Below are 23,115 nucleotides of genomic sequence, written 5' to 3' on the forward strand. Positions count from 1 at the left end.
GTAGGCTAAGTAAACATCCAACAGATTTTAATAACTCCTGTAATACTTGAAATACTTGGTGTCAAGCATTTCAAAAAGTGGAAATAAGCATAAATCTGATTTCTATCCTAAGCAAGACTGGAATATCTGCTTTAAGACCCACAAAAGAAACAAACAAAAAATAATTATTGCAAATCACCACTTCCATGAAGAAAAATCTGAATCCAAGATAAGAATTTCATGGCCAATATATAAATACATTAAAAATATAAAATTATATTAGAAAAAATATCTTAAATCAAAAACTACTGCAAGTTTCAGAATTTTGTGAATAGTATGTGGTTTAAGTCATGGAAGACAAGACCAACAAAGGACTCAAGGATTTAGCGAACCAGAACTGCTCCAGGCAGAAGTTTGTACAGCTATTCTCAAAAAAGCATATCCAAAGGAAACTGTGAGCTCTTAAAATTAATTTTAATCCTTAGTCATGCATACTATTGAAAGTGTTTCCTAGTCTCTTAGCTTCATTAATTCTGATCTAAGCTCTTTTTGGAAGTTCTTTGGAGCTGCTAAACAGTTCACTCTCTTTTTGCTGGAATGTTTTGTCTGAGAAATGTGTCCATCCTTGAGCCTCCTTGTCTCTACATAAAACATTCCTTATAAAATACAGTTCCAGGGAGAACTTGACAGAAACCTGTTCCTGTCTCTCAAACACTATGGCAAAGATCAAGGGAGAGATGAATAATGTTAGGAAGCCACCTACACTAATTCACCTTGCTCAGCCAGATCAAACGACATCTATTTTATTAAAACTAAAAATAACACACTCAGACTAAATACATCTAAGTCTATTTGGAGATTTGGCTTCTTCAGCAGTGCAGAAAATAAGGAGAGACATGAAGGAATACTTAAAAGCTAAGACTCACATGATACTACAATCACCAAATATAGGCAAGGAAATAATAATAAAGACTGGCACAAGCACTCTTGGACCAGCTTTTCCTCCCAATTCTAAGTTGAGCTATTTGCAACTCCTTTCCTCATTTTCCTCACCCTAGCACCCCTATCCAATGGCCTGAAAAGACTACTCTCAGTGTATCTTTTCACGTTTTTTACCTGCTTAGAGCCAAGGACAACTCTTGCTTGTATGCCTAACAGCCTTTGACTTTATCAGCCTCTCTACATTCCTCCAAGCCTTGTCTTGCACAACTGTCTCTCCAAATACCTTCAGGACTGTTCTTTTAAGTACAGCAATACATTCACATTTATGAACTCTTAAGCATAAATTTTAACTTTTTAAGTATACTATGGACTTACAACACAGTTCAACTGGGTATCCTAACAAAGCCTCTTGGCAGCCATGCTAACAATGCTGAGCCAGACTGGGAAAGGGAATGGTTTGCCTCTCCATACACAAATTACTTCATTCACAGTTCTCTCTCTGCCACCATCCTAAACCTGTAAGTCGTGGCCACAGCATGAAGAACCTTTTCTAGTCATCCGCCACCCCAAACCACCAAAACCCAAGAATTTCCAAATAACACTGCATCAAAGCAGGACTTCAACTAACCCCTACTTTACATATCACCAAAAAAAATTTTTTTTAAACTCATGATTTTGCTCTCCAGGTTACCTGGGAATGCCATCTTCTGGTCACCTACATCACTTTTACAACTCCATACCTACTTTTATAACTCCATCGTTAAGACCATGATGACAGCTAGAACAATTTAACAGCATAACCCCTTATTCACTCCAGAACCTTTGCATTTAGAACCCAGTTACCCCTTAAACTTTTTGTACCACTTCAGTATGGAACATGACCCAAGTATCACATAACTTACCTTCTTTCAGAGTCATTCTTAAAAGATCACCACTAACAATTCACATATGGAAAGCAGTACACTGATCAAAACTAGTTATACAACAAACTAGAAATAAAGTGTTCTTTTCTATAGTCTACCAATACCCCAATCCAGGCTGGTGGAAGGAAGAGGACAAGGTGCAAGCTACATCATAAACAGTGGCGTTTTCAAGTGCAAAAATTTTTAAATCCGAGTGGAGAATCTACCTTTTCCTATACCTGTTACTAGGGAAGTCATAGTGATCCTACATGATGACAATCAGTAACAACCAGATTATCAAAGTTCACACTTGCAGAACAAATGACACTACTTAAAAAATATTTTTGGACAAAGTGTTTCTTTACACTGCTACTGATTAAATTTTTTTGAGGTAATATACCTGCTTAAAAATGCGTCAATCCAAAAACGACAATACTTTCACCTCAGAAATGTATGTTGAAAGTTAACATCAGAAAATTACAAGTAACCTGTGTCCAGAAACTTGCCACGAAATGGTTTTTTACGGCAGAAGCTAAAGTCAGTTTCAGAGCAGAAACACAAGTCAAACAAGTGTCTAATATTAAGCACATATATAAGTTGTATCCATCAATTTAAATATTTAATTTTAAAAGTGCTATGAAAAGCACAGCTTAGCTCATAAATAAGTTATTTGGATAGATAATGGAGTAACAAATACTCTATGCCTAACATAGCAAGGTTCAGACTTTGTATTACTTTCAGATCTCATCAGTTTGAGTCTTAAGCTGATGCAATTTTCCAACTGGTGTTAGCACTAGAAACTCTGCTTGTTAGAAAAATGAACAGCAGCACTACTGTTCAGGTATTTGCAAGACTATATTTCACACATTGTAAAAACAGTTCTCAAAGAGTTAAGGAGACATGAAAATCATGAAAATGCAGACTCGCTCAAATTTAGTAACGGCCAACTTGACATCCACTATTAATTGACATCTAAATTGAAAACAAGGACAGACTAATCCTGTCTTTAACTGCAAAACAAAACAACTCAAACCTCCTTACTGAAAGTAAAATTAAGAGGCAGCATTATGAACACCATGCACTTTTTGTCCCCTCTAAATAAACATGTCAAACTGCAAGTTCTGATGTTTTATTCACGTGTATATACATCCTTAGCTGGAAGATGCAGTTAAAAAAATTAGTTTCCAGACTAGTATGAACTTTGTCCTGGAACATGCTGAATATTTTCCAATTTCTAGTGGAGAAAAAGATCATAGAACCATAGAATTGTTCAGGTTGGAAAAGTCCTCCAAGATCAGAGTCCAGCCATTCCCCCAGCACTGCCAAGTTCCACCACTAACCCATGTCCCCAAGTGCCACATCCACCCAAGCTTTTAAATCCCTGCAGGGATGGGGACTCCACCACTGTCCTGGACAGCTGTGCCAGGGCTAGACAGTCCTTTCAGAGACTGCGAAGAAATTCCCAGTATCCAACCTAAACCACCCCAGCACAATTTGAGGTCATTTCCTCTCCTCCTATCCCTTGTCCCCTGGTAGCAGAGCCTGACCCCCACCTGGCTCCACTTTCCTGTCAGGGAGTTGTAGAGAGTGAGAAGGTCTCCTCTGTGCCTCCTTTTCTCCAGGCTGAGCCCCGCCAGCTCCCTCAGCTGCTCCTCATCAGATTTGTGCTCCAGACCCTTCCCCAGCTCTGTTCCTTTCACTGGACATGCTACAGCCCTTCAATGACTTACTTGTCATGAGGGGCCTAAAATTGAACCCAGGATGTGAAATGCCTCACCAGTGCCCAGCACAGGGGGACAGTCACTGCCCTGGTCCTGCTGGCCACACTATGGCTGGTACAGGCCAGGTGCCATTGGCCTTTTTGGCCACCTGGGCTCATGTTCAGCTGCTGTTGATCAGCACCACCAGGTCCTCCTCCACCAGGCAGCTTTCCAGCCACTCTGCCCCAAGCCTCAAGTGTTTCATGGTGTTGGTATGACCCACATGTCTGACACCTTCCAAGCACAAACTTAAGTCAAGATTTCTGGAAAAAGAATATTGTTTAACTTAATAGTAGACACTGGTAGTTGCAGAGAAGTCAGTAAGACCGCTGAATTGTAATCAACCCAGTTGTAATACTGAGATGATCTGTAGATGCTGCAGTGAAATAATTCTGGTCAGGATGTCCAGGTTCATGTGGAAAAACACTAGGCACACATATAAACAACCATCACAGACAGTTAACTGAATACACAATGCAATGCATTTTCTCCCCCTCAGCTTACTGTCAGACTGCTGTGTCAGCACTTAAAAGCCTCCACTAACACTTTTGCTTGCAGAAAAAAGTGACTTGACTAGACATTTTGCTAAATTAAAATTGTAATTTACATAGAGAAATTACGTATTCAAGTAGTGTGTTGTTTAACAACTATTTTGAAGTTACTTTTGCATTTTCTTCAAAACACTGCTCTAGGAAAAACTCCTCTGTTTACAGGATTTCCTTGCTAACTTTAATAAGGATAGCCTTTTGTGGTTGGCAATGCACTTAACCAGGCACCTTTTACAGAAACAGTAACAGGGTTAACCCTTATCGGGAATATTTAGCTATTAAGTCTTTCGGAAAATACAGTAGAAGATCTGAGGCACTTTTCCTTAATTAAGTTTATTAAAGCTGGCCTGAATGCTAGGTTCTGATATATACAGTGTAGATTAAGTAGCTGTTACTTTTGGCTCACAGCACCATGTTCTGACTATACTACTATTGTATCTATACTACAAAAAACACCTACTGGCATGAGCAACGAGCTCCTTATTTAATCAAACTGCAAGAAGCACAGCACTGATGCTTCTACAAGTCCTTCTCTGCAGTGTCAAATACAGCACAATAAAAGCTACTAAAATTACTAATCACTCCCCCTTCCCCTTTAAAAAAATCCTAATACACGTAATACATAGTTTAGCATAAGCATTTATGTCTGTTACTACTTTGAAAATTGGCAACTAACTGACAGATGCTACTATCAGACTCTCTGATCTGTTTCAAGGAACAAGCCCTATTCCCCAGCCAAGCCAGACTTATTTCAAGCCCAAAGCAACAGTGGCTAGCCCCCTCGACAGCACCACCACCACTTGGCATTTAGATCAATTTATAACTTATCTCTAACTCCTGTGGCCTTCAAGATGCTCGGGAACCCACTGACCCTCCACCCAACAAAGCCAGACTTTCTGTCTGTGCCCAGGCAGAGGCTGTCTGGAATACAGCTCCCTGTTCAGCACCACCTCAGCATCCTCAGAGGCAGCTGGGAAGACTAAATCACAGATCTCCCTCCCTGGATCCTCTCTACCAGCCCCAAAATACATTATGCCTTTAATTAACATATTTTAAAAAATATTTTGTTGAGACCTATCAGAGCGCAACAGATCTGTCTCACAGCCCTATGCAGGAGCTTGCACAGCCTAATGCTGAAGACATGGCGTGTGCAGGCTGCTGGAGGGGTGCAGAAGCAAAGGTACAACATGAAGGAACTTGAGAGCACAAGAACTGCTATCTTGGCATGTAAGGATCAGGCCACCAAAAAAGGACACAGGACCATGTCACTCTGCCAGGATTGCACACTGCTATGATCACCACAGCCAGGCTAAAGGACACCTGTGGAGAACACTCACCATGATGCAATTCAGAAAGGACTTCAGAACAGTCTAAGCAACAGTGGGTGACTGGGAGCTGTTTCCTAAAAGGCAACGTGATCATAATTGGTAGTGCAAGCACTACCACTCCCTTCATTCCAAGGTATATGTAAACAGCCACTGCAAAAAATGTAATTTAAAGAATGTCTTGAAAGTACTTACTCTCCAGCAGATTTAATTTGATTAGCTAATATTAGGAGGACAGCAGACTTAAAGCCTTTCCAAGCTGAGAAAAGATTTCAAGCTCCTGCTGAGAAATATGCCTACTGAACCTGTGAGAAAACTTGAGTCTGGAACTTGTTCCAAACCAGAGAAAAGCTATCAACTGAAAAGTGGTTCAGTATTTCAATTCAAACATTTCTGACCCCACAGGTAACAAAACAATCCAATGATCCAACAGAAAGTGTTATCATACACTTCTTAGTTCCCACCATCTTCAACAGAAACAAGAATACCCTTGATTCTATTTCCCCATAAATCTTAACAGCTTTTACTATTAACCAGACAGAATTAAATACCATAGTATATTGAGATGAGGGAACAGAATTACTATTTCCCAAGGAAACTAGACTCTTACTAACCAAAGATATGAGAGACATTTAAATACACTGAGGTGAAAAGCAATAATCTAGACCAGTTTTCTTTGCTTTATCTTAACCCTATTATCAGAAAAAGAAATTTTGTAGCTTTGTCATGCAACTCAAGTGCCAGCACTCCTCTGCCACACGTTCAAGGTACACCTTCACAACACTTTTTCTCCCATATTGGTCCATCTTCTGTCTGAAGAGCTACCTGTATTGTGAAACTATCATACATCTTCCCACTTTTAGCCCTTCAGTACCTGGTTGCTTTATGCCCATTAATGATGTTAATGCTCTATTAGCCATCTTCAAGACAATACAGACAAAGGGCTGATCACCATGGAAGGAAGGAGTCATGGCTAAGAACAAAACAGAACAAAAAGTATCAATATCTCCTTACCTTCTGTGCTTTATCCTTCTGAAATACAAAGACAGGTGGAGCAATGGCAGGTTTTTCTGTAAAAAGAGAAATCATTGGGGTTTTTTTCCAACCACATTCATACTGACTATTATGAAAATGTTATATTCTATGATGCTTTTACCAACAATGAATCCCTAAGCTGGTTAAATCTCAGTTACACATATTGTTTCTACCAGTTCCTGGTAACACATGTTTCTAAGGACTTGATCTCCAAAAGTAAAAACGAGTGTTTTAAGGTGAATAACACAACTAGTATCTGAAAGCTATTTGTGTTTCTCCTCCAGATCACTTTCAAGCTAGTACCATACTTTGGTACATCAGACAGAAAAGACCCTTTGCTGCAGCAGTTCACTAGCTGAACAGATGCTTTTCCTTCCCCAATGTCACGCATTAATAAAAAGGGAGTTTGCTCTACACTCCCACATACCCCTTACTTAAAGGTCACCTAATACTGACATTTGATTATGCTTGTATTTCATTATCATTGAAAATTTTAGGAAGGTCCTAAATCATTATTTGCAGGTCTAAAATTCAAACCGCGTATTTCACACATATTACAGAAGAACCAGTCTTCTCTGCATAATTTAAGAGCACATGTGCTTTCATCTTAAAGCTCTGAATCAACTATTAGCAAGATGCTATTTTCTAAATAAGCACATCAGCATCTAGTCTACAAGAACAGAGTTAATGTCTAGAATTAATGTATGTTTCCATTGTCCTTCGAGATTTCACAACTACCTCAGTGTCCTGAATAACAAAAGTATACACACACAGGGGGAGTGTGTGTGATAAAGCAGAGGTGAGAATTCCTGAGAGTTCAACAAACTGACGCACCTTGTCTGTGAGTTATATTTGAAGAGAAGCTGCATGCACACTATGCAGTCGGCAGCCCTCCTGTATCTTTGTAGGGCTAAAGATGAGTACGGTATTTCAGTCTGTCTTTCAGTCTGGAAAATGGGATTTAGGGAGAGCTAGATTTGCAAAGAAATTAGCCAAAAAGTTCCACCTTTGCAATTATCCAGTCTTATAAACAAGTCTAGACATTTAAGAAAATTAAAAAATTTAAAGCTTTCACAACTTGAGAGGCTACCATTAAAAAAAAAAAAATAAAGCCATCAGGAAGAATTACCTTGCACCTAAAAAAAGAATAGTATCACAAAATCCTCCATAAATCAGTTGCAGCATCAGTAAAGTACTTGGATCACCATATAAGGAAAAAGGGATTAAACTGTCCATTTGGGACCTGCTAGTGTTAGATCAGTTTGGCTGAAAAAGTGAAACTTTAGTTGACATACACAAAATTATGAAAATTATTACAAGAACTGTGCAATTAATTGTGAGGGTAGAAGAGCCTTCTTCTACTTTTCTGAGGATTTAACTCAAAGGGATAACCCAGCAAAACCAAAAAACACTGCAAGACTGATCTTGCAAGACTGGCATAATTTGTTCCACGAAAGGTAAAATTAATCAAGAAATTAAGCTACTTATGACATCATTTTGCCTGCTCTTTTTTCCCCCTTTATTTTTTAAGTTTATCTATCCATCAAATCTGAATCTTAAAAATGCTTATTAATAAGAGCAATGCAGACAATCCATTTCAAAAGTGAAAACAGTACAGACCCTTAAATGTGATACCTGTCCCAAAAAACAGAGTGTGTTGAAACAAGCCAGGGATCCCTTTTCATTCCCTTGGCCTCAGTACAACCTGCCTGTGGGAGGCTTCACTTAAGCAATGGCCAAGCTTTTAACCCTTGACTTCAAGGTGACAGTTATTTCTTAATACCATGTATACTTTAATGCTCATTAGTGCTACAGCTACAGGAGCAAGTAGCATGCTCTCTGCCAAACCAGTCAATATGGAGATCTACCAGAATGTGGGACTTGATTGTGTCACACACACCTTACAAGACTCCTGCACCAAATTCCACAAACACCAAGGAGAACTGAACAAAAAAACCTACTTGTCTGTCTACTCCGTAATAAAGGACTGAAGTACTGAGAGAGAAGAAAGCAAAGAAAAACAGATCCAACAACAATGCAGAGTGCAGAGAAAGCATGGGACAGCTGAAGGAAAGATGGAATGGGTAGCCAGAGAAGGTGATGCAAAGTAACACAACAAAATAGGAGATGGAGTCCAGTGATTGAAAACTAAGCACTCAGGAAAAAAGAGGACAGCTGCCGGGAACAGCAGAAAGCCCCCAGGAAAAAAATAAATTAGATGAAAGAACAAGGAACAAAAGAAAGTGAAAAAACCCCAACTATTTGAGATTGTGTCCAGATATGACAAATGAAAATGGCAAAAGGATCTAATAAAGCAAATTATGGCCAGGCCTGTTAGTCAACCTGAAAAAGGGAACACTTGCGCAACATTTGATAGCCTTTGTCCACCGAAGGAACACAGTCCTCCAGTATTCAAGGTCCAAGAATCTCACTACTGCTCTTGTTGACTGTAAGACCAACTGACAGGGCCAGGAATGACAGTGAGACAACAGGCACTCACAGCTACAACTGTGCCAGAGCTTACTCAGGAACAGACACAGGGAACACTTGTTCACTGTGTCCTTTCTGAAGTCTGCAACAAGACCACAATGCTGGAAACACCTCCCTAATTCTAGCCCAAGGCAAGAAGGGATCACTGGACTGCCTAATCTGACCACCTTCATTAAATACTGTATATTTTTCTAAGCCTTATTTAAATTTTGGGTAAATGTTTTCATTGAAGACATCAAAAGCAAAGTATTACTGCCTTCAATCATCCATTTCCACACTTGGTAAAGAATTCTAGTGTCAAGTTTCCCATTCAAATGTCCAGCTTTTGGTTCCCATTTCTAGTGATGTTTTTAAATGCATTTATGTAGAGCTCACTAGCACTTAATGTTTTTCGTACACTTGCACATACCATATTTCCTTATCAAATGAAGAACCCTCATACCAGGTTTTATTTTTGAAGATCAAAAATGTAGATGTTAGGTAGTTCTTCAGTTTTTCCAGTCAAGTGCTGCTCCAAAACAAGAATTACACTGTTATTTGTACTAGCCAAACTCTGGGCCACACGGTCACGTTCTCAAGCATGCTTTTGTTCCACCAGGCTGTCTGAAGGATGACCTACGATAAAATGGATCTGCCAGGTCCACAAAACTGTCAGCAACTTAAAAAGAAAATAAAGCATGATAGATGAAGGAAAACCCCACAACCTTCAAACTTCAGGGAGAATGCATGTAAGAGAATATGAGATCTCCTTCACCAAGAGAGGAGCAGTCAGAGCACATAGTTCTTAAAAACTGAGGAATAGACAACTTGTTTTTTTGTTCAGAGAATGTCAGGGTCCCTCCCCCCGCCGTGTAGCCCTGGGAGAGGGGCCCTGAGGGCACAGACACGGGGTTTCCCTGCCCTCGCTCAGCCTCGTTCCCGTTGGTTGGTTTGTGTTCCCTGCGCGGGCAGGGACCCTCGGGTCCCGCATTGTGGGAGTTCCTTGGCAGATCCCGGCCATGCGGCTGGGGAAATAAACATCTCTGAAACAGCTATCAAGAATCTGTCCATATATATTTCTTTCTACAGGCCTCCTTGTTTGATACATCGTGTTGCAGAATCCCCACTGTAACAAATGGTGGAGAATTGCGAGCAGAACGATCCCCGATCCCTAAGGACAGCGACTGATTTGTAATTAAATTCTAGAAACTGTGGATTCCTCTTCTTGGTTTTGTTTTGCTATTCCATATCTAAACTATGGAGGAACCGTGGAAAGACTCTTGGCTCTCAGAGCCACATATGGACATTTATCTTAAACTTGAAAAGATTCTTGAACAACGATTTGTAAATTTTAGCTTAATTCAAGCTCAAAAAGAACTGAAACATTTCCTGGCATGGTTGTTTAAGAACTTTTTCTATGTTTCTTGGGATTTAATTCTTTACCAAAGACTTTTGGAATACCGTTTGGACACAGTTAATTTTTGAGTCAAAATACATGCCGATGGAAGAATATTTTCGTGAATATTATTTAATTACCGAGACTGTTGAGCAATGTCAGCTGTGTCCTGGCGAAGGGAAGCCTGGCTCAGGGACCGTGCGGCCCAGGCCACGTGCACCGAGCCCTCTGCGAGCAGCAGCGAGGCAGTTCCCGCGCGCCCCGCGCAGCGCGTGCTGGAGCGAGCCCCGGGAACGCCCGACCGAGAGGGGCGGCGCGCGGGCAGTGGCTGGCCGCGGTGGAGCGGAGCCGCACCCAGCCGAAAGGCGCACTGGAGCAGGGCGCGGGGGGGTCATCGCTCAGAGGCCCGGCCGAGACGTGGGTACAGCGCCTGGCAGCGGCAGTGCAGCTGAGAGCAGAAGCGGCGACGCACGGAGAACTGAGCAGCGCGGCCCAGCCCAGCCCGCACAGCCAGAATGCGACCCCGGGAAGAGCGCGCAGGCACGAGCGGCTCTGGCGGCCCTGGCAGCACGAGCAGCCCCGACAATTCCAACACAGGAGCGACCGAAAGCGAAAGAGAGAGCAAAAACGCAATGAGACAGAAAACAGCAGCCACTTGGAAAAAGGGAAAGATCACCGTAGCTACGATTTTAGGCATAATAAAATGGTATAACGTTAAACAAAATTATGGTTTTATAACAAGATGTGACAACCAGCAAGACATATTCGTTCATAGAACTGCTATTAAAAAGAATAACCCTGAAAAACGCATCCCAAGCTTGGGAGATGGAGAGGTGGTGGAATTCAAAATGCAAGGTAGAAGAAGGTTACAAGCATCAGAGGTCACTGGGCCTGATGGTGTTTCTGCAAAAGGCAGTATATATGCTAAAAATCGTAGTCATGTTAGACAATATCTCCATTGTAAGCCCCCCCTACAGTCTCCCTTTCCTAATCCCACCTTTCCCTTTTACCCTGTATCCTATTACCCCCAGTGTATTCCCAATCCTTTTTTCCACCCATGGTTTCCCTCACAAAACCATGCCTTTGCCAATTGTTTCCCCAAAAATCCCTTTCCAGTGCCAAGTGGGGGATGAAAAGGGGGAGAGAAGAAATTAAACTCTCTCCTACCTCAGTTTCCCCACAAAGCATGCCCAGATAGTCACGTCTCCCTTCTGTCAGCCTTAAGATGTTCCAGAGAATCTGTTTGGACATTCAAAGACTCAGGAGGGTGGTTTGTTTCGTTTTGAACTTGTCCTTGTTGTTTTCAATGTTAAGTTTTAAATCTCTTTTTGTTAAAAATAAACGGGTGAAATGTCGGGGTCCCTGCCCCTGGTCAGCCTCGTTCCCCGTTGGTTGGTTTGTGTTTCCCTGCATGGGCAGGGACCCTCGGGTCCCGTGATTGCCGCAGTTCCTCGGCAGAGCCCCGGCCATGTGGCTGGGAAATTAAACACCTCTGAAACATCTATCAAGAATCAGTCCATATACATTTCTTTTCCACAGGCCTCCTTGTTTGATACATCGTGTTAAAGTACCACCACTGTAACAAGAGAAGCAGACAGAAACATGGCAAAACAAAGAGCTGGAGAAAACAAATGTCAATTTTCTAACCAAGTCAGTCTTGATGAAGGTGCTCAGATAAAGCCCAAGCATGTAAGAAGGAAAGCAAAACTTCAGTAATTAGCATCAGAGACAGTACCTCTCCAGTCTCAAGATCTGGAACTCATACAAACCTGAATGGTTTAAGGCTATCAAATCAAATTGAATCCACAACTGAAAACCAACTGAATCCACAGAACTCCTTCCTGCAGTTTATTCACATTACAGGTATTTCAACCTGCATGAATAACTACAAAAACCTCAAGAGCTGGCTTTCACAGGCTAAATTTCTTTAACATATTTTGCCATCAAGTCATTAGCTATCGATAAATCCCTATGTGCTGTCAGAAAAACATGTACTAATAAATCTGCTGAGCTTCCTTCACAAGCTGGAAATCAGAATGCAGAAACAGAAAATACTACCTCAATAGCTCATGCAGAGATATAATCTTCAAGTCATATATACCATTTAATATGAGATTTTTAACCTAGATACGTGACCACTAGTAGCTGTAGCAAACTCTCCCATGTCAACCACCTTTCTCACAGCTAGACAAAACATGCGTTCACACTAACACAACCACGGCAGCTGGTGCACCTCCAGCAGCCACAAGGTGTCAGACCTTTATTGCAGCATGAAATGACTCATTACTGAAAAAAATCCAAGGGGTTAAGGGCAATAAGAAAAGCTTCTGCAGGTACATTAGTGATAAGAGAAAGGCTGGGGAAAACATGACCCTTCTCCAGCAGGAAATAGGAGACCTGGTTACCGTGGATATGGAGAAGGCTGAGGTACTCAATTTTTGACACTGTCTTCACCAGGAAGTGCTCCAAACACTCCACCCAAGTTATAAAAGGCAAAAGCAGCAGGGACTAGCACAATGAAGGACCACCTGCTATAGGACAACAGGCTTGAGACCATCTAAGGAAGCTGAAGGTGCACAAGTCCATGGGAACTGATGAAATGCATTCATGAGTCCTAAGGGAACTGTCAGAGGAAGCGGCTAAGCCACTCTCCATTCATTGAGAAGTCGTGGCCATCTGAGAAGTTCCCAGTGACTGGAAAATGGGAAACATAGCCCCCATTTACATAAAGGGAGAAAACGCAGACTTGGGGCATTACAAGCTGGCCAGCCTCACCTCTGCACCTGGCAAGATCGTGGAGCAGACCCTCCTGGAAACTGTGCTAAGGCACATGGAAAATAAGGTAGTGACTGGTGAGAGGAAACACAGCTTCACTTACAGCAAACCATGCCTGACAAATTTGGTGGAGTTCTATGATTGTGTTACAGGGTTGGTGGACAAGGGAAGAGCAACTGACAGTCTACCTGGACTTGTGCAAAACATTTGACACTGTCCCACAGTGATCCTTGTCTCTAAATTGGACAGATGGACCACTCTCTGGATAAGGAATTGGCTGGTGGCTGCACTCAGAGTTGCAGTCAATAGCTCAGTGTCCAAGTGGAGATGAAGTTTGAGACCAGCAATGTTTAATACTTTTGTTGGTGACATGAACAGTGGGATTGAGGGCACCCACAGCAAGTCTGCCAATGACACTAAGCTGTGTGGTGTGGCTGATGTGCTGGAGAGAATGGATGCCATCTGGACAGGCTGGAGAGGTGGGACTGTGCAAACCTTATGAATTTCTACAAGGCCAAGTGCAACTCCTGCAAATGTGTCAGGGCAATCCCAAACACAGGCTGAGGATAGAATGGATTGAGAAAAGGCCTGGGGAGAAGGACTTGTGGGTACAGGTGGGTAAGAAGCTCAGCATGCCCCAGCCACGGGCACTGGCACACAGAAACCCCCCCTGTGCTGGGCTGAGCCCCAGCGTGGGCAGCAAGGGAGGGGGGATTCTGCCCCTCTGCCCCGCTCAGCTGAGACCCCACCTGCAGAGCTGCCCCAGCCCTGGGGAACAACATCAGGAGCACGGGGAGCTGCTGGAGCCACTCCAGAGGAGGCCACAGAGCTGCTGCAGGGCTGGAGCCCCTCTGCTCTGGAGCCAGGCTGGGAGAGCTGGGGGTGTTCACCTGAGAAGAGGAGGCTCTGGGGAGACCTTAGAGCCCCTTCCAGTGCCTAAAGGGGCTCCAAAAAAGCTGAAGAGGGACTTTGGACAAGGAGGAATGACTTCAAACTGACAGAGGGTAAATTTAGATTAGATATTAGGAAGAAAATCTTCCCTGCAAGGGCGCTGAGGCCCTGGCACAGGTTGCTTCATGGACCTGTGGGTGCTCCATCCCTGCCAACATTCAAGGCCAAACTGGACAGGGCTTGGAGCAACCTGGTCTAGTGGATGGTGTCCCCGAACACTGGGGGGATGGGGGGGTGGTGTGTAGGTGGTAGATGTCTTCAAAGGTCTCTTCTAACCCAAACCATTCTACGGTTCTTATGAAAATAGAAACACCTGCACGAGTGTGTATCTCTGTAGAGTTCTCAGGCTCACAGAGTATATCTCATGGCACAGCAGTGATAAGTACCAAAAAAGCAGTCACCTTCTTCACTGCTGAGCCCATTGTGCCTCTACCATAAGGGCACAGCATAATTCAGGTTCGAGGTCTCTAGTCCAATCTCCTGCTTCAAGTAAGGTCAGTTATGTTGTTAGGCCAGGCTAATCAGGTTATTCAGCCTGGTCTTAACATCCAAGGATGGAAGCTAAGCAGCCTCCCAGGGTAATCTCTTCTACTGCTTGACTGTCCTTATGCTGATAAAAAACCACTACCACCTCAAAAACCCAACCTTTCCTCTATTTCCAGCCTGAACATCTCATTCCACCTTCCACCTTTTGTCTTTTGTCCTTCCAACATACACCACTCTGATGGGCCTAGGTCTGTCTATCTAATAACCTCCTCATACACCCTGATAAGCTCCAAATGTGCCTCTCTGAAGACTTCTTTCCTCTAGGCTGAACACATCCAGTCTCCTCACAGGACATGCAACCCAGATCACCAAATACCTTGGTGATTCACACTAATCTTTAAATTTTAGAAGGAACCATGTCATGAAAACAACTTTCAAGACCTCACCAGATCTGCTGTAGCCATGTTGTTAAGAGAAGAATTTATTTTTAAAGCTAAGAACTACAATGTTTCAAACACTTTTTTTTTTTAAATTTGATCCAAATTACATTTAGAAATGCAATAGCTCCTGATTACATGGAAAACTACATGAGGCAGGGGAGAAAAAACCAAAACTGCACTGCAACTTCTTGGCAAGTGAGTCCTTGCTTGGATTTCAAGAAGCACTCTTCGACACCAGAAGCATAGAAGTTGAAAATAGCAACTCCAACTGTAACTCATGTAATATATCACCTGAGAGAAAAGGTGCACCAGACCTGTGAACAATGAATGAGTGTTAAAAAGAACAGCAATTAGGCTGTTAGCTGACTGAAAATACTCAGAGCAGTAATTCATCACTTGTGAAACACTTATCTGAGAGCCAAGAAAATAAAAGTTCAAAGTTAGGTTTAATTATGCTTATTGGAACATTGCAGGCCACAAAAAAAGTTCTTGGGGATTTCTTCACCATTTACATTACGAAGAGCAGAATAATCGCACTAAATGTAACGTGTTAAGAGATCCAGACAATTTGCAGCACTATAAAATTCTAAAGGTGTTGCTAACAACACAAGATTCTCTTTCAATAGCTAAAAATAGACTCAAAGCAAAGAGCAAGCTGCCACACCAAGAGCTGATCTGCAGAAAGACCTCCACAAGCAAAATCTAGAGACATACTTCATGTCAGAAAGAACGAGAAACACTAATGGATCATTTATGGCCAAACTTCACAAATGATGTCACGATGAATAGAACTGACATGGGGAAAAAGAGATACTCCTGCAAATGTTACAAGTCAGAAAAGAATAGAGTAGCTTATTTTCATATAAGAGGAAAAAGAAAGCCATGAGGCAGGCCAACTACTTCGCAATGTAGATAAAATATTTATAAGGAATTCCAAAAAGTCTTTAAATATTAAAGCATTTAGATAGCTCTATCTTGTCAACTACCTAGATCTTTAAGGTGTCTGGGTGTGAGTTACTAGGACTTGTCACTCAGTCCAACTTTGCACCCACTAATACATCTGAAGTCACCGTGGGGGGAAAAAAAAAAGATCTTGTTGCTAGAGTCTGCAAACAGAGTCAGTGGTGAGTGCCACATTTTCCCCTCAAAGTAACAGCAGACCTTCCTCTGTCCAAAAGCTACCATGAGACAAGTAGAATAAACAGGGCAAACCCCACCCCAAAACAGCACAGAAGCAATGTCAGCATCCTACAAGTCTGGCAAGGAAATGATATTGATTAGTTTGAAAGGAACTACTTCAGTTTGCTCACCTTCTGTGCATTTCATAAAATATGCTGAGTTGGAACGGACCCATCAGGAACATCGAGTCCAGCTCCTGGCTCTGCACAGGACACCCCAGAAAGGCCACCATGTGACAGAGCACTGTCCAAATGCTCCTTGAACTCAGGCTTGGTGCTGTGACCACTGCCCTGAGAAGCCTTATGTACTCAACCTCCCTCTCGGTGGAAAACCTTTTCCTGGTATCCAACCTAAACCTCCCCTGACTCAGCTTCATGCTGTTTCCTCAAGCTCTGTCACTGGTCATGAGAGTGTAGAGTTTGGTACCTGCCCCTCAGCTTTTTTTCCCCCCTCATGAAGAGGTTGAAGATCGCACTGAGGTGTCCCCTCAGTCTCCCCTTCTCCAGGCAGAACAAACCAAGTGCCCTCAGCAGCTCCTCATACGGCTTCCCCTCTAGACCCTTCCCAGTCCTTCTGGCCCTTCTTTGGACACTCTCTAGAAGCTTAATGTCTTTGATTATACTGTGGTGCTCAAAATTGCCCCCAGAACTCAGGGTGAGGCTGCCCCAGTGCAGAGCAGAGAGACACAATCCCCTCCCTCGCCTGGTTGTGCCTGATGTCCCCCAGGACACGGCTGGCCCTCCTGCTCCAGGGCACTGCTGACTCAGATCCAAGTTGCCATTGACCAAGACCCCCAGGTCCCTTCCTGCAGCACTGCTCTCTAGCCTCTAATTAATTTAAGGCAGTTACACACAGTAAACCTGTTATAATTGTGAACTGTATGCTCAGCAATTTCATAAAGCCAAGTAAGTTGCAGATACCTCCTGAAGGGAAATGTGAATACATCCATCAAATTTTAGCCCTTAGAAAAATTTTTATCACCTTTCAGCCATTGAAAATATAAAGTAATTCATTCCCCACACAAAGGGATCCTGTTGTCTTGAAAGTGCAGCTTCAGTAGTAATTTATAGACAAGCAAATTACTAGCTGTGTATTAGCTGCAAGTTAATGAGAAGCATTCAGGTTCCCATGAATATATGGGACTGACGGGAAGTTGCTAGTTCTCTTTGGTACTCTAGCTGGCTTGTCTTAAAACTGTCACTTCACACATGCAGCAGTGAAGTACCAAAGACTCCAAAGAAAGTTTCTAAGAACATTTAGTAACTACTTTATACATTAGTACCAATACCAACTACACCTACCATTCTAAAACCTGGTTTTCAATAATCACCCTCACAATAACAGTCCCCAAAACCTTTACCACAATGTCACTAAATCTTTGCAGCAAAGTCAATCAAACTTCATACAGGTAGGGAGAAGCCACTCTCTCCTCCTCTTCATTAGCTCCACACTTATCAGCTCATATCTCACCATGACAGGCAATGCCAAGATCAGGATCTGTTCCTAGGAAACTTCATAGTACAAACTTCTTTGGAAAGTGGCACTAGGACTACCTTATCATTCATCCCCCCTCTATGCAGTAGAGGACGTCCTTAAACCAACAACCTTCTTCCGTCAAGATATAGTTGGCCATCACTCCAATATAAAGAATGATGGCCAACCGTTTCACCTACACAATAGAAGCAAAGGAAAGACAAGTGAATGAAAAAGATTTGAGGAACAATAAGAATGAAAAAAGTTAAGTAATTATTAGAGGAAATGCTTGTAGCTTTGAAGAAATGCATCACAGAAAGATCATCCATTAAAATAGTTTGAAGTTGCCAAGGATGTTGGTAGAATGGTTACTTGGAGGCAGTACTGACAGCTCAGTGGTGATTTAAGACATTCAGTAGTCTAAGAGGGACATCAGAACCTAGAAGGTAAAGATAACTAATATACTGTTGGAAACAGAAATACCAATCAATGAATTGAAAGATGGCTGTCATGGTAAATGTTAAGAGCTTTGCATTAGTAAGATGAGAAGACACAGGCAGCATGAAACTCAGCACTTTTCAAGGCCAGAAAAAGGTTTATTGCAGTAATCAAACAGGTAAGAATCTTGAGTTTCACCTGCATGAACAGACAATAAAAGCTACTGTTTAAACACGCCAAACAAAAACAGTCTGGAAGAATGACTGAAACCGCATTCTAGGTACTTGTGTCCACTATGCGTCAAAGAATAATTAGCTTCCCACCTCACAGTGAGGTATAATTGAGACAGCACTGTCGTACAGATCAATCAGGATTAAGGAACATTAAGAACTTTGCTGTAATCACACTTCTTTGTGAACATGAACACTGAGCTATCAAATACTATAAATAATAGAAGACCAATACAATGCAGAAGGTCGAAGAATTATCAGTACCAAAATATTTACTTCAAATATTCAAGTGAAAATACCTGAACACAAGGAAGTAAAGCGTTCACCTAAACAATGGAAAAATAAAACTAACTGATGTGTTTAAGAATGAGGAGAAAACAATCACCTGAGAAGATCCTCCTAGCCATGATAGACTGCAAATAAGGCAAGTAGAAAGACCACGGAATTCTCCAAGTCTCAGCACAAAGATGCAAATTCCGGAAAGTGCATGTATTTCCACTATTACATGAAGAACATAGACCTCAAAAATGGAACCGAAGGGAACAAAACTAGCAACAGTCAATGGTATTAGAACGAGCAGGAGATAACAGTTCCAAAGCAAGCTAATCTTGCTTCATCTGAGGAAAGATTGTATCACATGCTTACTGCAAGAAAAAACAACAGCAACAGATGAAGGTGACAATTCTGGAAAGACACCCGAATATGAACTAAAGAGGTTTGCAGGTGAGGCAAGTCTCTGGAGGCAGAAAAGGGTCTTAGGGATGGGATCACACTCCCCCTGCCATCCCAGACAGTCTATAAGACCCTGCAGAAAAATAGAAGTAGAGATAGAATCACAAAACAAGTCATCATCAAAAGACATAATAAATATTGGTAAACTGTTGAGCTTAATGTTCTCCAGCAGAAAGGGGAGGTAAAGTGAGGGGATTGCATGACAAGACAACTACTGCCAAGCTTCTGGTTCTAAAAGAACAAAAGAACCCATTAAAATTTATTATAAGATCATTATAATGGCAGTATACTAAGCAAAGACTGACATTAAGTTCCTCACAAATAGTCATTACAGATTTGGCTACTACTATTCTTGAGACCACTTATCATGCCTCCTCAGGCACTGACAATTCATCTTGAGTCTGGAAGCCAACAGCCCAAGACATGCTGCATCACAGGATTTGTTAAGTGTAATTGTATTGTTAGCTGCTTGTAGGCTTCATATTCAAAGGCTGCACCTACAACATTTATTTGCTTCCTGTTGTTTAACGTTAATATTGGAACAGTAATTGCCACTGACAGAGAGTTCAAAAGTAAGAAACAGTCCTCAAAGAAGGGGCCTCACACACACTTCCATTCACCTCCCTCTAGGCATTTCTTTCCCTCTGACATTACCTGAGAAGAATGATGAGAAACAACAGAGACAGCAGGGCAAACTGGCTTTTGTCAAAACACTGAGAGACATTTGTCATTCCCAAAGGCAAAATATAAATACCCACTGCCACTTAAAACACCACTGGGGCAGAATACCCAAATACTGGAGTATTGCTGCCCAGGTTCTCCTAATGCTCTTCAGAAGAAAAAATGAAGCCACTTTACTAGTGGACCTGTGATGTTTTCAGCTCAAAAAAATAGAATACATCTACTATGATACCCCATCTTGTTTTACATAGCCCTTCCATTAATCCTTTAACTAAAGAAAGGATTAACATGAGTGTAAGCAAAAGATTGACAGTGGTGCGAAAGTTGTGGACAGTAACTTCAAAGAGCAACTGGACAAGGCGGGGCACAAAGCGGCTCAGAGCCGGGGCCGAGACGCAGCGCTCGCTCCCGCGCTCCAGGGCCCGTGCCCAGCACCGAGCCCGCTGTCCGCGTCCAGGGAACACCGACCCGCGGGAGGCACCTGAGGGCGCAACCCCAGCCTAACCCCGGCCGCCCCCGCCTCGCGGACAGCGCGGTGGCCCGGCCAAGGCGCTTCCTTTGTCCGGCCGCTCGCCCCACAGTGGCCGGGACGGCCGCGGGGAGGTGGCGCTCCCGGACGCGCCCCTAAACACGGATAGCCTAGGATAGCATAGGATAGACTAGACTAGACTAGACTATACTAGACTAGCCTAGCCTGGCCTGGCCTGGCCGGGCCGGGCCGGGCCCGCGGCGGCGCAGGGCCGGTGTGGGCCAGGGTAGCGACGGCTGCAGCTCCCGCCTACCTTCGTTCGCCAGATCCGCCATTTTACTTCCTCAGCCGCACCCACAATGCATCGCGCGGCCGGGCGACACCGCTCAGCGCGAGCCCCGCGCGCCGCGCACGCCCCGATTTACGGCCGCTCCGGGCGGCACCGCGCGTGCGCGGCGGGGCGGGGCGGGGCCGGGGCTGTCCCTGGCGGGCTCGCGGGCCCCGCGCGGTTCGCGATCGGTGCTCGATCGGTTCCCGCCGCTCGGGCGGGCGGTCTGGGCAGCGTCTCTGTGGGCGGCTCGTTACGGGGCCCCCGTGGGCCGGCTCGTTACGGGGCCCCCGTTGGCCCGATCGCTCCCTGCGGCCCGCGCACCGTGTGTACCGTGGCGGCCGCGGCCGTCGGAGCGGGGCCAGTTGCGAGTCTCCGTTCCGTGCGCGGCCTTGCCCTCCGCAGCTCCTCCCGCGGCTGCGGAGCCCAGGCGGGCAGGCCATGTGCTGCTCCTGGTGCCATATCCTGTGCTCGCGGTGCCGCTGCCCGGGCCGGTCGCGGGCAGCAATCTCCGTGCAGCGCCTGCTCTGGGGCAGGACTCCTCAGGGATGCTGCCAGCCTGAACATTGACTCGTCGAATATCCGAGCGAAATCATCGAGTCCGACTCCTGGCCCTGCAGAGGACACCCCAACAATCCCACCCTGGTCCTGAGAGCATTGTCCAAACACTCCTTCAGCTCTGGCAGCCTTGGGTCTGTGACCACTGCCCTGGGGAGCCTGTTCAGTGCCTGACCACCCTCTGGGAGAACCTTTGCTTACTATCCAACGTAAACCTCCCATGACACAGCTTCACATCATTCACTTTGGTCGTGGGTCATACCTTTCTGAGCCTTTTCTCCAGACTTAAGACTGAAACTCTCTGGTTTTGGGAGGATTCTGCTCCATCCCACACATGTGTTTGCTGTTCCGTGTGACATCTAGCTCTACAGCAGTCCACGCTGCTCAAAATGTAGGTGCAGCAGGGTTATATGGTCAGAAGAGTGTCAGTCCAAACAGTACAGTATATAACCATGCTAGTGCTCTCGTTCTCTTGATGGTGCCCCATATTTTGTTGGCTGCTTTGTTTGATGCGCCAGAGCTCCCCTGACTGCATGGTCTCAGTCTCTATGCATTAGTCAACAGCAGCTGGCATAGGGGGTAGAAACCAAGCAATCCATGAATCTCATCTTACCCCTAATGGTAGCTTCAAGGCTCATTTAACAAGAGCATGCATGGAGCCCATCATTTTGACCACATCCCTCACAAGCGATCACACTAGCACAAGGCAGAACCCAAGGGCCAGGCTCCTAATTCCTTTTGCAAGTACCACACGTTACATTGAAACCATCTGGTTTGCCTGCTGGGAGAATTTTCCATCAGGAATATAACAGCAGAACTGACAAAACTTGATAAAAATAAATGAATGGCACTAATTTAGGAAAAACAAACATCACAGAATGGGTTGGGTTCCAAGGAACGTTAAAGCCCATCTCATTCCACCCCTTGCCATAGGCAGGGACACCTTCCTCTAGACCAGGTTGCTCCAAGCCTCATCCAACCTGGCCTTGAACACCCAGGGATGGGGCAGCCACATCTCTGGGCAGCCTGTACCAGGGCTTCACCATTCTCGCAGCCGAGAATTTATTCCCAATATCCCACCTAACCCTACCCTCTGGCAGTGGGAAGTCATTCCCCCTTGTCCTGTCATTCCAGACTCCTCTCTTGTGGAGCCCCTTTAGGCCCTGCAAGGGGCTCTGAGCTCTCCCTGGAGCCTTCTCCTCTCCAGGTGAGCACCCCCAGCTCTCCCAGCCTGGCTCCAGAGCAGAGGGGCTCCAGCCCTGCAGCAGCTCCGTGGCCTCCTCTGGAGTGGCTCCAGCAGCTCCCCGTGCTCCTGATGTTCCCCAGGGCTGGGGCAGCTCTGCAGGTGGGGTCTCAGCTGAGCGGGGCAGAGGGGCAGAATCCCCCCTCCCCTGCTGCCCACGCTGGGGCTCAGCCCAGCACAGGGGGGGTTTCTGTGTGCCAGTGCCCGTGGCTGGGGCATGCTGAGCTTTGTAGAAGTTCTAAGTCCCACCTCTCCACCCTGTCCAGGTCCTTCTGGATGGCATCCCTTTGTTGAAGAATGGTTAGAGGATCAGGGACATGGATCATTGATAAAGCTGAAGGGTACAGATCAATAAAAGAGCTGTACAAGCAAAGGCCTGCATGAGAAAATGCCTGCGTGAGAAACAGGCCTGAGAACCAAAAGGGAGTTTTAAGGAGGTACAGTGCTGTGCTGATAAGATGTACTGACCATGAGAAGGGAGGAAGAACTTTGATTTCTCAAGTTAAAACATAAATAGTAGAAGCTTGCCAATGTAGTCTTTTATCTAACCCAATTATGTAGAAACAAGAATGCACTTTCGTAAGTTTAAACCAATTAAGAAGTGATAAGCATGTATACTTACACTATATAAGTGCCTCTGTATTGCCAATAAACGAAGCTTGCTTTGTCAATCACATTGATTGTCTGCATGTCTTCCCCCGCCGAAGTCAACAAGTTCCCTTCCCTCCAACATGTTGACCACACTACACAGGATACCTACCTTTACATACAGAATA

The 23,115-nt window shown here is 44.2% G+C and overlaps 1 protein-coding gene across 6 annotated transcripts in view; it reads right to left on the reverse strand.

The window, feature by feature from the left end:
• The window catches only part of RANBP3 (RAN binding protein 3), a 55,340-nt gene extending 34,720 nt beyond the window's left edge, over nucleotides 1-20,620 (reverse strand). For 3 of the 6 annotated variants that reach the window (XM_032092403.1, XM_032092404.1, XM_032092402.1), the window contains exons 1-2: nucleotides 20,524-20,618; nucleotides 6,471-6,526 (exon numbers count right to left, since the gene is read on the reverse strand). In XM_032092403.1, the coding sequence (XP_031948294.1) occupies nucleotides 6,471-6,526; nucleotides 20,524-20,545 (78 nt within the window). In that variant the 5' untranslated portion in view covers nucleotides 20,546-20,618. Of the gene's footprint in view, nucleotides 1-6,470; nucleotides 6,527-20,523 lie in introns of all 6 variants that reach the window. The other 3 variants (XM_032092400.1, XM_032092401.1, XM_032092399.1) reach the window with 2 other exon arrangements.
• Between the last annotated feature and the right edge of the window lie 2,495 nt (nucleotides 20,621-23,115).

The sequence above is a fragment of the Corvus moneduloides genome, chromosome 28 (assembly GCF_009650955.1).
Source record: "Corvus moneduloides isolate bCorMon1 chromosome 28, bCorMon1.pri, whole genome shotgun sequence".
In the NCBI taxonomy this organism is placed as follows: Eukaryota; Metazoa; Chordata; class Aves; order Passeriformes; family Corvidae; genus Corvus; species Corvus moneduloides.